This window comes from Orycteropus afer, unplaced genomic scaffold, assembly GCF_000298275.1.
Source record: "Orycteropus afer afer isolate SDZICR_OR568_19922 unplaced genomic scaffold, OryAfe1.0 scaffold00365, whole genome shotgun sequence".
NCBI classification, from domain to species: Eukaryota; Metazoa; Chordata; class Mammalia; order Tubulidentata; family Orycteropodidae; genus Orycteropus; species Orycteropus afer.
In genome coordinates this window covers 3,097,216-3,109,787 of record NW_006921952.1, presented here as the reverse complement: position 1 = coordinate 3,109,787, position 12,572 = coordinate 3,097,216, and the positions used below count along the sequence as shown (strand labels likewise).

The following is a 12,572-nucleotide window of genomic DNA, read 5'->3' as shown; positions in this document are numbered from 1 at the left end:
CTCCCGCCACTCCTACACACATCTTGGCGTCGCTAGATAAATATGATTAAACATTTCATTAAATTCTAAAATCACGTAAACTGAAAACAAACTTTAGGTCGGAATAAAGGTAATTGAAGACCTCCTGGAATGCCTTCACGAAGTTTGCCACCGGTTTCTTGTGCATCTAGGAACGGCAGCAGATAAACTACAATTCCCGGAGTACTTAGAGAGACTACATGCGGCCCCGGCGTCGAAAGTGGCAGCCTCAGTCCCGCCTCTTCCGTCCAGCGATTGGATGCTCCGTTTCCGGGCTTCGGGACTTGTCTTATTCCATTGGCTGAGACTCCTGAGGGGTCAAACACAGGATTTTCGGACGCTCTGGTTCCTTCCAGCCCACGGGCCCTCTCCCCCGTGCAAGATGGCGGCAGAAGCAGCTGGTGGGAAATACAGAAGCACTGTCAGCAAAAGCAAAGACCCCTCAGGGCTGCTCATCTCTGTGATCAGGTGAGGGAGGCAGGATCAGGGGACAGAGGGCAGGGGCCTGACCTCGGCTTTGGAAGGGAGAGGGGTTGTCTGGGTGCACCCTGCCGACCCTCCCCTCTCCGCCCTGTGCCCCCTCTCGGCCCCTCCCATGGGCCTCAGCTGCTCTTCCTTGACTCTAGGGTTGGGCTGGAGGGAGGCAACCCTCCCACAGTCTTTTCTTTAGAGACAGAGTCTTTTCTTAGGGCAGAGCCCTTCGTTAGGGTCTCCAGGCCCTAAGAGCACACTGTGTGGGGTTTGGTAGAGAAAGCCAGGTATAGGTGTGTTCGTTCATCCATGCAACGTGTACTGATAGGTTGCCTGTGGCAGCGCTCATGGGACAGGCACCGTACTTTCTGGGCTTCTGGCCTTTCTGGCCCCGGAGCCAGGAGTCCCAGGTCAGGGTTGTTCTCACCCACATCCCGACCACCTGTGGTTGGCCCCAGCCTTCAGTACAGGAGCGTGTTAGTGAGCGGGTAGAGGGGCCCATAGCTGCACTGCCCGCCAACATTCTGCCTTCTTGTTCTGCCTTTTCCTGCCTTCCTGTCCTGGTCAGTTTCTTAAACAAAACAAAACGGAATTTCCAATTACCCTCTTTGCATTTGACTTTCCCAGAATAGTATCGTGGGAGTGGTGGATCTGTAGGGGCTCTGTTTTTTTTTTAGGTGAAATACTGTTTCAGTACCTTTTGGGCTGAGGGGGATACCACTTTCAAGTATCACTGAGGATGACACAGGAATGAATGTAAAACCCACCTGAATAAAATGTATTATGACACTTTTTTATGTTGTTGGCATTTGAATTTCAGTTTGGGTATTTTTCCTTAAATAAGATATTTCCCCCCTTTTTTCGCTACCTGTGCTAGGTGGAGTTCTTGGAGGGCCCCTTGACTTTCCTGATGGTCTAAAACCTGGGGCCCAGTCATACCTATTAGGTAATAAACATTTCTTAAATATGTTGAATGAATGAATGATTACAACTTTAAAAACAGCCTGCCATCTCACGGGCAGGTAAAGACCCATCACAGGGATCTTATTTATGGGACTCTAGTTAAGATTGGGGGAGCTCTGGTAGCATAGTGCCCAAGGCATTTGACCACTAACTAGAAGGCTGGCGGTTCAAACCCACCAGCCACTCCTCGGAAGGAAAATGGGGCAATCTAGTGCCATAGTGATACCGCCTCCGAAACCCAAGGAAGGGTCACTATGAGTGAGTCGGATCCGGTGAGTTTGTTTTTTGGGTTTTGGTTTTAGTTTAAGTTTGGGGCAGTGTTAGAATTTTCACCTTCCTTGTGGGAGACCTGGTTTGATTCCCAGCCAGCGCACCACGTGTACAGCCACCAGTGTCTGTCAGTGGAGGGCATGCGTGTTGCTCTGATTCTAAACCGGCTTCCACAGAGCTTCCAGACTAGGAAGAATGGTCTGCCGGTTGACTTCTCCCAATGAACCAATGAAAGCTCTGGTTTGCAGTGATCACACAGCTCAGCAGCTGGTCATGGGGATGGCACGGGGACCTGCTAGCGTTTCATTCTGTTGTCCCTGGAGCTGACAAGGTGGCAGCTGACGATAACAGTTTAAGGCTATGGCACTTTAGGTCATCACTATCAGTTGTCCCTAGAGGCTAAATAGCTAATACGCGTGATAGTTCATACAGAGAAAGCTGCTTCTGGATCACACAGCCTCAGGCCTGCAACTTTTCTGTGACAGTGCACAGGTGTGTAATGTGGCTTTTGCTCCCAAACTCCATTGCTTCCTTCCTTAATCCCCTGTGGGGCTCGAATGCATGCATTTATTGGGATCCTTTTTTGAACTTAACTTTTTCTGCCTTTTAGTCAATACTCGTTCAAACCATGTACATATTTAGTGCCAGTCTGTAGTCTGGTGTCTGGCCCTTAACTCTGTACTCAGTATGTAATTGTTGAGTGAGTGAGTGAATGTCCTGAGCGTTGCAAAGATGATGTAGATGCTCACCTTCAGGAGGGTAGAGTCTACTTGGGGGATAAAATAACATTAAGAACTATGATATGAAGCTAGGAGAGAGGTAGACGTGGAATGTAACAGGGACCTGGGAAAGCAGAGTGGGAATCAGAGAAGGCAGCGCTGTCTTCACATATATCTTACCTGTGTACTGTTCATTCTGTGGGCTTTGCCTGTATCTTTTATACCAAATACCAGTTTCTTTGATGTCAGTTAAATTTGCCCTGAATGTCCAGTATTTGAAGAAAAACCTGAAAAACAGACTAAAGCTTCTTTACTGATACTAATACAGACACAAGCATTGCCTTTGGGCAGGGTTGACCATTCATTCATGTTCTCCAGAGCTGTCTGCTGGGTGGTGTGGAGTGTCATTTTGTGGTTGTCCATCCCTTATGCCCATCTATGTGACCTTGACTTTATCATGCTTTAGGCCTAGACATTTTTGACTTCGACTTCTGTTGGGTTTTTCCTTTTTCTTGCCCACTTGCGACCACTTGAATAACGTTATTACATTTGTGACGGGAGTGTGACGGAAGGGAGGCCCCAGACCCTGCGGCCTGTTTGAGACTGGAGGTTGTTGGTGCTGGAGCGTGGTGTCTGTATTTAAACCCTTCTTTGAGTGAGAGGAAATTGTTGATGTTGTAGTGAGGGTGTTGCTAACTCTCTCCTTATGTCCCTCTGACGGCTCCTGACTGTTCCTGGTGACTCGGGCTGTGGCAATGAGGGGAGGCTGGCAGGGTTCCTGTGGTTTTGAGGAATGGAGGGTCCTGTAAGAAAGAACCAGTGGGAAGTGTGCATTTCTTGTTAGTAAGTTGCAATGGCCCTGACAAGTGGCTGCTTGTATGTGTCCCTTCAGTTTATGCCCTTTGTGGTACCCTTCTTGTAACATTGTACTTTTTGTTCTTAATTCCTCATAGCAAAGTAACCTCCTCCTGTCCCTAATCTTCCTCAAATTCTCTCTCAAAGACTAGCTTTTCTGGTTGCTCTGGCAACAAGCCTCAAAAGGGAAATCCCATTTTAGGTTTGTGTTCATACAGTTGCAGTATTCCCCAAGGTGGGCCTAGTACCTGCTAGTTGTCTTGAATGTGTTCACGGACCTCTTGCTTTGTCAAAAAAATATATGACTTGTTAATGATAGACTACACTGTCCTTGGGAAAATTTGATCAGTTTAGCTTTATTTTTGTATCACCGAACAGTTGTGTTTTTCTTTTTTTGAATTGTGAGTGTTACACACTTTTCAAATCTCTTTCTCAGCTGTGTAAAATATAGGTCATTTTTTACATTATGTATTAGTATGATACTTTGTATGTTTTTTTTCTAACACTCTTCCTAATACTTGGAGCAGCTTTTATTATTACAGTCATCTTTTAATGCTGGGAGGAACTGTCACCACAGATGGGTGAAGGTTTGATTTAAGAACAGAGTAGGTGTGGAAATAGGGAATATCCAAATCTCATTGCTAGTTCCAGCCATGGTACTGAATAATTAAATAATGACTCTCTTTTGCTAGGGTGATACTTCCATCACTTTAAATCATTTAAAAGCCAAAATAATCAAAAAGATAAAGAATAGTGTGATTGTAATGGAAGTTTTATGTTTGGGTAGTTGGATATTTCTAAATTACCTTGTAACTCATTCATACAATTTTTAATCACTTAAAACCTACTGAATAAAAATATTTTGGGACAGTCGGATGCTTCAGAGGGTGGCCTCCCAGGACTTTGCAGAAGAGGTTCTCAGGGTCGTCAGGAGGACTTGGAAGAGCTCTGGAGGGGCCTGCCAGACAGTGCTTGTTTTAGTCTGATGTGGAGGCCTTGGGCTGGCAGGTGGCTGTGAACTTTTGTCAGTAGGTAGAGCTTTTGGTTTTAATGCTTGTCATTGGCCTTTCAGGTGAAACTGATTGGGTGGATAGAGTCTTCATTGCCTGCCGAGGTCCAATTTGGACAGTTTCTGTCACACACACACACACACACACACACCCCATTTTTCTACTTTCCTATTGATAGTCCCCCTCTAACCTTTTGATGGTGTGATGTTGGTGGAGGCAGCCTTAATAAATTGGAATAAGGACAATGGTGTTTTGGAGATGGTATTTTATGTTATTTTTTTGAGTTCTTGTCAGGTTCTTAATTGGGAAATGTGTTTACCACTCTCTTTTAGGTGATTTGCTTCCCAGGTAATGCCGTCTCTCTTTTCTTTGTAAGATTAATAGTTGGTTTCATTGGAAAGACAAACTTTGGCTGTGACTTGATGAGACCTTCTGGAAACTTTGGAGCAGAGCTTTTGTAGCCAGACTCTGGTTACAGATGTCAAGGAGGTTTGAAGAAAGCAGAAGGCTCAGGTTTTTGCCAACTTTTATGTCTTCACAGAGGTTAGCGTTTCAAAAACTCTGAGGATCCTTTGTTGTAGACACCTGTTAAATTCCCTTCCTTCTCAGAGTCTTTGGGTCAGCCAGTATTTAATTCAAAGTAAACTTTGTTGCAGGGGTTCCAGCTTTGATCAGGGCTTTGAAGGGACAGCTTTGAGGTCCCAGGCACAGCGTGTGGCAGGAGAGGGATGTGGCCGGTCTGTTCCGAGCAGAGTTCTGGAAGGTGTGTTAGGTGTAGGTGTTTCCAGCGCCCTGGTCCTCTCTTCATCCGAGTCCGGCTCCTCTGCTTCTGGGTTCTCCAGCTCTCTCTGTCCCTTGGGGAGTGTCGCCGTTGGTGATGAAGCGCTGTTTGAAAGCTACTCCCAGACTCTCTGGAGACTGAACGCTGTATAAACTTTCATGAAGTCAGATGGTACGTGGGCACTGAAGAGGCCAGTTTCCATTTTCAGGCTGCACGTGCAGAACTAATACCTCGGGAACCTACATCTTGGTTTCTAACTGCGTGTACTTTTTAACATTGAAATGTCCTGAAGGCTTTGAGGCGTATCATTTTAATGTTGAGTAACATGGTTTCTGTTTTCTTTTTTTTTTTTCCAGGCCATTACTTACAGATAGATGTGGTCACATCCTTTGGTGAGAGGAGCAGTATGTGGGTATAGTTAGTAGAAACTTACTCTATTAGCTATGTGACCTTGGGCAAGTTACTTAAACCCACGTACCTTAGTTTCTCATTTGTAAAATGGGATAATGGTACAACCTGTTGGGGTTTTGGGGGAAAATTAAATGCGCTCGAGTGTGTAGAAGGGCCTTGTGCAGTGTGACCCAGAGAAGGTGCTCAGGTGTTTGTTTCTTCCCTCGGTGGTGGTGGCGGCGGCGGTGGTGGTGGTGGTGGGTGGTCGAGTCAGTTCCAACTCATGACGATCCATGTGTGCAGGGTAGAACTGCTCCATGGATTTTCCAGGCTTGGACCTTTTGGAAGCAGATCCCCAGGTCTGTCATCTGAAGTACCACTGTGTGGGTTTGAACCACCAACCTTTCAGCCTGTAGTCCTGTGCTTCACCGTTGGTGCCCCCCACAGCCTCCTAGTGCAGTATTGTTAACTGTTGGCCTGAGGACTCACCTGGCTGGCAACTGAGTTTTCTTTAGGCAGCACAGTGTTGAGACCCTTTTTTATTTGATTTTGTTCTTTTTTGTTACGTTTTGTCTTTGCTTTTGTCTGCATCTGGATGTTTGCAGTCCGTGTTTGCTTTTTCCAGCTTGCAGTCGTGGCTCTGCTCCTTGTCTTATAACTCTGCTGCTTTCTCCATTTGTATTAATTGTTTTCAAGCCATGAAGTGCATTAGGACGTTGGTCTTAATAGTAGGCAGTCCTTTCTGTGTTGTGAAGTAAGTAGGAAATCACCATTTAATAGGAAGCAATAAGGGAGAAGTTCCTGTGTTACATTTGAACTGTAGGTGAGAAAATTAAGTATTTCAAGACTCTTAAGAGAACTTGTTCTGACATTTACTTATTTATATTAAAGTACTTATAAAGCCTTTGGTGAAAAGAAAATGGAACATAATTCAGAAGGTGTTTTTCCATTTAAAGCTTGGTGCCTAGGATAGTGCTGCACCTAAGGAGAGATGTTACGTAACTCAGATTATCACATGAGCTTGTTAGACGTGCAGAATGTCAGGTACTACCAGATCTGAATCTGCAGCTGGCTAAGATTACCAGGTAAGTCAGGTGCACATTAAAGTTGGATTGGTCCTTGGAACATCATTTTCTGGGGGAGAGAAGATAAATCAATTGTTATGCACCATGACATGTAACAGAGTAGAACTGGCTCATAGGATTTCCTGGGCTGCAGTCTTTAGGGGAGAAGATCTCCAGGCCTTTCACCTGCAAAGCAATCAGGTGAGTTTGAACTGCCAACGTTTTGCTTAGTAGCCGAACAATTAACTGTTGCAACACCATTTTTTTGGTTGTCGTTAGATGCAGTCAGGTTTGTTCTGAGTCGTAGCGACCTCGTGCCACAGAATGGAACACTGCCTGGACCTGCACCAGCTTCAGTCCCTGCCCTGTTCGAGCCCCCTGTCACAGCCATTGTGTCAGTCCATCTCATGGAGGGCTTCCTCTTTGCTGACCCTCTACTTTACCAAGCATGGTGTCCTTCTCCAGGGACTGGTCCCTCCGTATAACATGTTAAAAGTACGTGAGGTGAAGTGTTGCGGTGCTCGCTTCTCTAAGGAGCATTCTGGCTACACTTCCAGGACAGATGAGTTCGTTCTTCTGGCAGTCCATGGTATATTCGGTATTCTTCACCAACACCGTAATAATTCAGAGGCATCGATTCTTCTTTAGTCTTCCTTGTTCATTGTCCAGGTTTCACATGCATAAAAGGCAGTTGAAAATACCGTGGTTTGTCCTCTGAGTGACATCTTTAGTTTTAACACTTTCAAGAGGTCTTTTGCAGCAGATTTGCCCAATATAGTATGTCATTTGATTTCTTGACTGCTACTTCTATGGCACTAATTGTGGGTTCAGGTAAAATGAAATCTTTGACAACCTCAGTTTTCTCTCCATTTATCGTGATGTTACTTATTGGTCCAGTTGTGAGGATTTTTGTTTTCTTTATTTTGAGGTGTAATCCGCACTGAAGACTGTAGTCTTTGATCTTTATCATTAGGTGCTTCAAGTCATCTTCACTTTCAGTAAGCAAGGTCGTGCTGTCTGCACATGGCAGGCTGTTAATGAGTCTTCCTCCAGTCCTGACGCCACATTCTTCAGCTATTCCAGCTTCTCTGATTATTTGCTCAGCATACAGATTGAATAAGTTTGGTGAAAGGCTATAAACCTGATATACTCCCTTCCTGATTTTAAACCATGCAGTGTCCCCTTGTTCTGTTCAAATGACAGCCTCTTGGTCTCTATGCAGCTTCTTCATGAGCACAATTAAGTGTTTTGGAATTCTGATTCTTTGCACTGTTATCCATAATTTGTTATGATCCACACAGTTGAATGCCTTTACATAGTCAATAAAATACAGGTACACGTCTGTGGTAGTTAAGGTTATGTGTCAACTTAGCTGGGCTTGGTTTTGAGTGGCTGGGCAGCTGGTTGTAGTTATTCCCCGTGATGAGACTGGCAATCAGCTCCATGGTGGAATCTGTTGTGAGTAGCTGCTTTAGGTATATGGTCTGCTTCCGTTGTAAAGAGAAGCTTTGGGAATGGTCAGTAGCTTTTTGGCAGGCTTGAACTCTGCATGTAGCTGAGTCTTCATTTAGCAGCCTACCGTGTTTCCTGCTGATCTTGGGACTGTCTCTGGATTTGAACTAGTAATCTGCCATGTTGTTTGGTAATATTGGGACTGTGCTATTTGTCCAACTTCAGCTTGTTAGCCTCAGCAGCTAGCAGCTGTCTAAGTGAAGAGATGCCTCCAGCTTCAGTGGGTCAGGAGGCAGAGCTGAAGCCCAAGGATGAGGGACTTTCACTCAGCTTCTAGAGTTGGCACTTTGAACTCGGATTTCTAGCCTCCTAAACTGTAAGGAGCTCTGGGAGCTCTGGTGGCGTAGTGCCTAAGGCACTTGACTGCTAACCAGAAGGCTGGCGGTTCAAATCCACCAGCCAGTCCTCGGAAGGAAGATGGGGCAATCTACTTCCGTAGTGATACTGCCTCGGAAACCCAAGGAGGGGTCGCTGTGAGTTGAGACCGACTCGATGGCACATAACAACAACAACAAACTGTAGGAGAATAAATCCCTGTTTGTTTAAAACCACTCAGTTGTGAGATTTTCTGTTAGTGCAGCACGAAGCAACCAAAACATCATCTTTCTGGTATTCTCAGCTGTATACCTAGATCCTTCTGACATAAGCAGTGATGTCCCTTGTTTCATGTCCTCTTGTGAATCCAACTTGAATTTCTGGCAGTTCCTTGTCATTATATTGGTGCAACCATTTTTGAATTAGCCTCAGCAAAATTTTACTTGTGTGTGGTATTAATGTATTGAAAATTTCCACATTCTGTTGGATCACTTTTCTTTGGCATGGGCACAAGTATGGCTGTCTTCTAGTCAGTTGGCTAGGTAGCTGTCTTCCAAATTTCTTCACATGGACAAATGAGTGCTTCTGGCATTGTGTGTTTGTTGAACCATCTCAGTTGATATTCTGTCAATTCCTGGAGCCTTGTTTTTTACCAATGCTTTTAGTGCAGCTTGTACTTTTTCCTTCAGTACCATAGGTTCTTGGTCATATGCCACCTCTTGAAATGATTGAACTTTGACCAATTCTTTCTGGTATAGTGACTCTGTGTATTCCTTCCATCTTCTTTTGATGCTTCCTACATTGTTCAGTATTTTGCCCATAGAATCCTTCACTGTTGCAACTCAAGGCTTGAATTTTTTCTTCAGTTCTTTCAGCTTGAGAAATGCTAAGTGTGTTCTTCCATTTTGGTTTTCTAACTCCAGATCTTTGCACGTTTCGTTATAGTACTTTGTCTTCTTGAGCAACCCTTTGAAATCTTCTGTTCAGATCTTTTAGTTCATCATTTCTTCTGTTTGCTTTAATTACTTTCTGTTGAAGAGCAAGTTGCAGAGTCTCTTCTGACATCCATTTGCATCTTTCCTGTCTTTTTGATGACCTTTTGCTTTCCTCATTTATGGTGTCATCCCATTACTCGTCTCGTCTTTGGTTTTTAGTATTCAATCCATCAAATCTGTTCTTGAGAAGGTGTCTATTAGAAATTGTAAGTTTTCTTAGCTGAGATAGTGGTCTGTGGCTATGTTTTTTTTTAAGCATTATTCTTAAGAGATATACACTGAAGTATATATAGCAATAAAAATGACAGTGTCTGGGATTTGCTTCAGAACAATCAGATAGGGAGGTTGAAATTGGTAGGGTATAGATGAAACAGGATTGGAATGTGGTAATTGTTGTAGCTAGGGTTATGCTGTGATTCCCTGAATTTTTATGCATTTTTGGAAGTTTCCATAAAACTGGGTGAGTGTATGTGTGTTGTTATGTGTGTTGCATTCCAGCCGACCTTAAGCACAGCCACTGCTAGTCTGTCGGTGGGGACTTGCTGTTGTTGTGTACTGAGCACTGATGCAAGCTCAGCGGAGATTTGAGACTGAAATGGACCAGGATGAAAGGCCCGGTGTTGTGAAAATCTTCTGGTGCAAACCCTGTGGGTCCCCGTGGTCTCACCCATTGTGTGTGGGGTTGCCAGGAGTTGGGTGTTGACTGGATGGCTGCTCCCAGCAACAATGCTGAGAGGAGACAGGTCTGTGTGAAAGGTATGGTGGTGGAGATTAGCAGATTCCAGACATGCTGCCTACTGTACTGCTCATGGCTGGCCCGCATGCCCACCTTGACTCCTGCCCCGCAGGGGCATAGCTTGCATGTGAACTTGAAAGTTTCCTGGACGTCCTGTGGTTTAGAAATGTGCCTCAGTTTGTGTAGTCTGGAGTTTCCAAAACTTACTTGACCACAAAAACTTTTTAGTAGTTTTGTAGAAGAGTATTTCTGAAGAATTCGCCAAAAACTCTAAATTGGAAAATAGTGTACATCTTTAACAGGAGATCGGTGTGGCAGTCCACTTCCATAAAGATTACGTACAGCCTTTGGAAACCATATCGGGCTGTTCCACTCTGTCCTACTGGGTCACTATGAGTTGTAATGGACGCGATGGCAGTGGGGTTTGGATACTCATTGCCGTCGAGTTGGATCTGACTCATAGCGACCCCTCCTTGTGTTTCCGAGGCAGTATCATTACAGAAGTAGATTGCCCAACCTTCCTTCTGAGGAGTCATCAAATGCTATAATGTGTTGTAGAAATAACCAAAAAAATTAGACTGGAAATGAGAAATAAGTTCCCTGTGGACAGTGCTTTAAGGAAGATGTGGGGCTTCAGCTGGAGGTGGGAAAGAGGTAGAGTTTGGTTACAAGTGGGGGCCGATTTTAACTTGCTTTTGTCAATCCTGGACTCAGTTTTATACTTTAGGGACGGTGATTTTAGTTAATTTTGGACGATGGCCTTCTTTGTTGGCTAAAAGATGTATAGCTGATGGTCCTCAGAAGTGTTGGGTCTAATGGAATTAATTGGAATATTGAAAAACTGTATGTGTTGGGTATAGTCATTGGCCCTATGTGCTATCTGAAGCAGGACATCAGTGATTTTTCATTTGATGTTAAATCAGAATTTGTTTACTGTCACTTCCTATTAAATGAATCTCTTTGTTCTGAATCGAGGGATGTTATTTTTATGCATCAGAAAACTTTTTCAGAGGGACTTGTCATCATGAATTGTCAGCAGTTGGGATAGGATTATCTTGTGTTTTATGGGATCTAATAAGACATAATTAACAAACATGCAATCACAATGTATAATTGAATATAATAAAATCTGATTTGAAAGTGTAATGTAGATTTGGGTGTGCTTTGAGTGAAGGCATGTCTTATGTGATTACATAGCAGTACACATCTTGAACATTAATATGTGATTTTATACACAAGCCCAGAATTATGATGAGAGTCTGTTATTTCTATAATTCATTGGAAACATTTGTAGAGTATTCATCATATACAAAGTGCTCTGCTTAGTACAACAGGCTGCAAAGACCTGCTTTTCACATTGTTTCCTTAGTATTTATATTCTTAGCAGTCTTTTTCCTTCCTCTTTAGTCTGTACTTTCAGCTCCTACTTAGAACTGTGTTAGCTCCCCTGCAGACATAATAAATACATGTAGCTGTCAAGCATTTCTTAAATTGGCTGTTGGTGTATTTTAAAGGAAAAGAAAATCTGGCTCTCATACCTTGAAATAGAGGCTAAATAGATCTAGTGGTGTAACCTGACTGTCTTCTGGCTAAAAGCAGTTCAGGAAAGAAAATAGGATCCATGTTTGAGGAATTCCATCAGTTCTAGATGCCTTCTCCTTGCATTGGGATCCATAGCAAAAAAGAATATTATGTTCTTGAAAGATCAGCAAGGCAGTAGTTAATTTGCTTCCTATTTGGAGTAAAGGTCTGTTAACCCTTGAGGATTTGTTGAGCAGTCTTTGTTTTATGGCCATCTGTGCTGGGGTATTTTGTAAATACTGTATATAAAGAAGAAACCTTCTCTAGTGCCTGTTCCGTGATGCTTTTAAAAAAAAATATGTTGGAATTGTCCTAAGGGGGAAGACAGTAGCACTGTTCAGGGGTTCAGGTCCGTGATAAGTAAACAGGGACCCCATGATCTCTTGCTCATCTGCATAGTGGTCCATTTTGAGGACTTTTCAGAATGGGTCACTGAGGAGATTGGATTCTTATTGGCGATTGTGGTCCATAGAGCTGTTTCCTGGGAAGAGGTTTTTGGATATGTAATTAGTTTTTCTGAGTTGCTTGAAGGGATTTCCATTAATTATTTTGTTAATCTTTATTATTCCTGGAGGAGAGGTCGCTGGGTGTCAGCCAGGAAGGCCCTTGGTAGACAATTAAGCTTCCGCGCTGTTTTCAGAAAGCGTGACTGAGTGCTCGGTTTGCCAGTGGTGTCGCCAGAACTCAGGTGCATTACGTGAAATAGCTCTACAGCAGCTCAGTTAGTTTTGTTGTCTGCAGGTGTATTCATGAGGCAGCTGATTCTTCCTGGGGATTCGCCGAGAATCTGTGTTGCTTCTGGTTAAGGAGAGGGATAGATGACATCTGCCTGGAGACTGGCCCCGCCCTAAACAGTTTTGCCCGTGTTTTGTGGGGCAGTATTCTGGGAGAC

General features: G+C 43.9%; 1 protein-coding gene across 1 annotated transcript in view; it reads left to right on the top strand.

Moving 5' to 3' along the window:
- Positions 1-400: 400 nt before the first annotated feature.
- Positions 401-12,572, top strand: part of EXOC4 (exocyst complex component 4) — a 1,013,282-nt gene continuing 1,001,110 nt past the window's right edge. The window contains exon 1 of the mRNA XM_007952929.1: positions 401-486. Within this exon, the coding sequence (XP_007951120.1) occupies positions 401-486 (86 nt within the window). The remainder of the gene's footprint in view (positions 487-12,572) is intronic.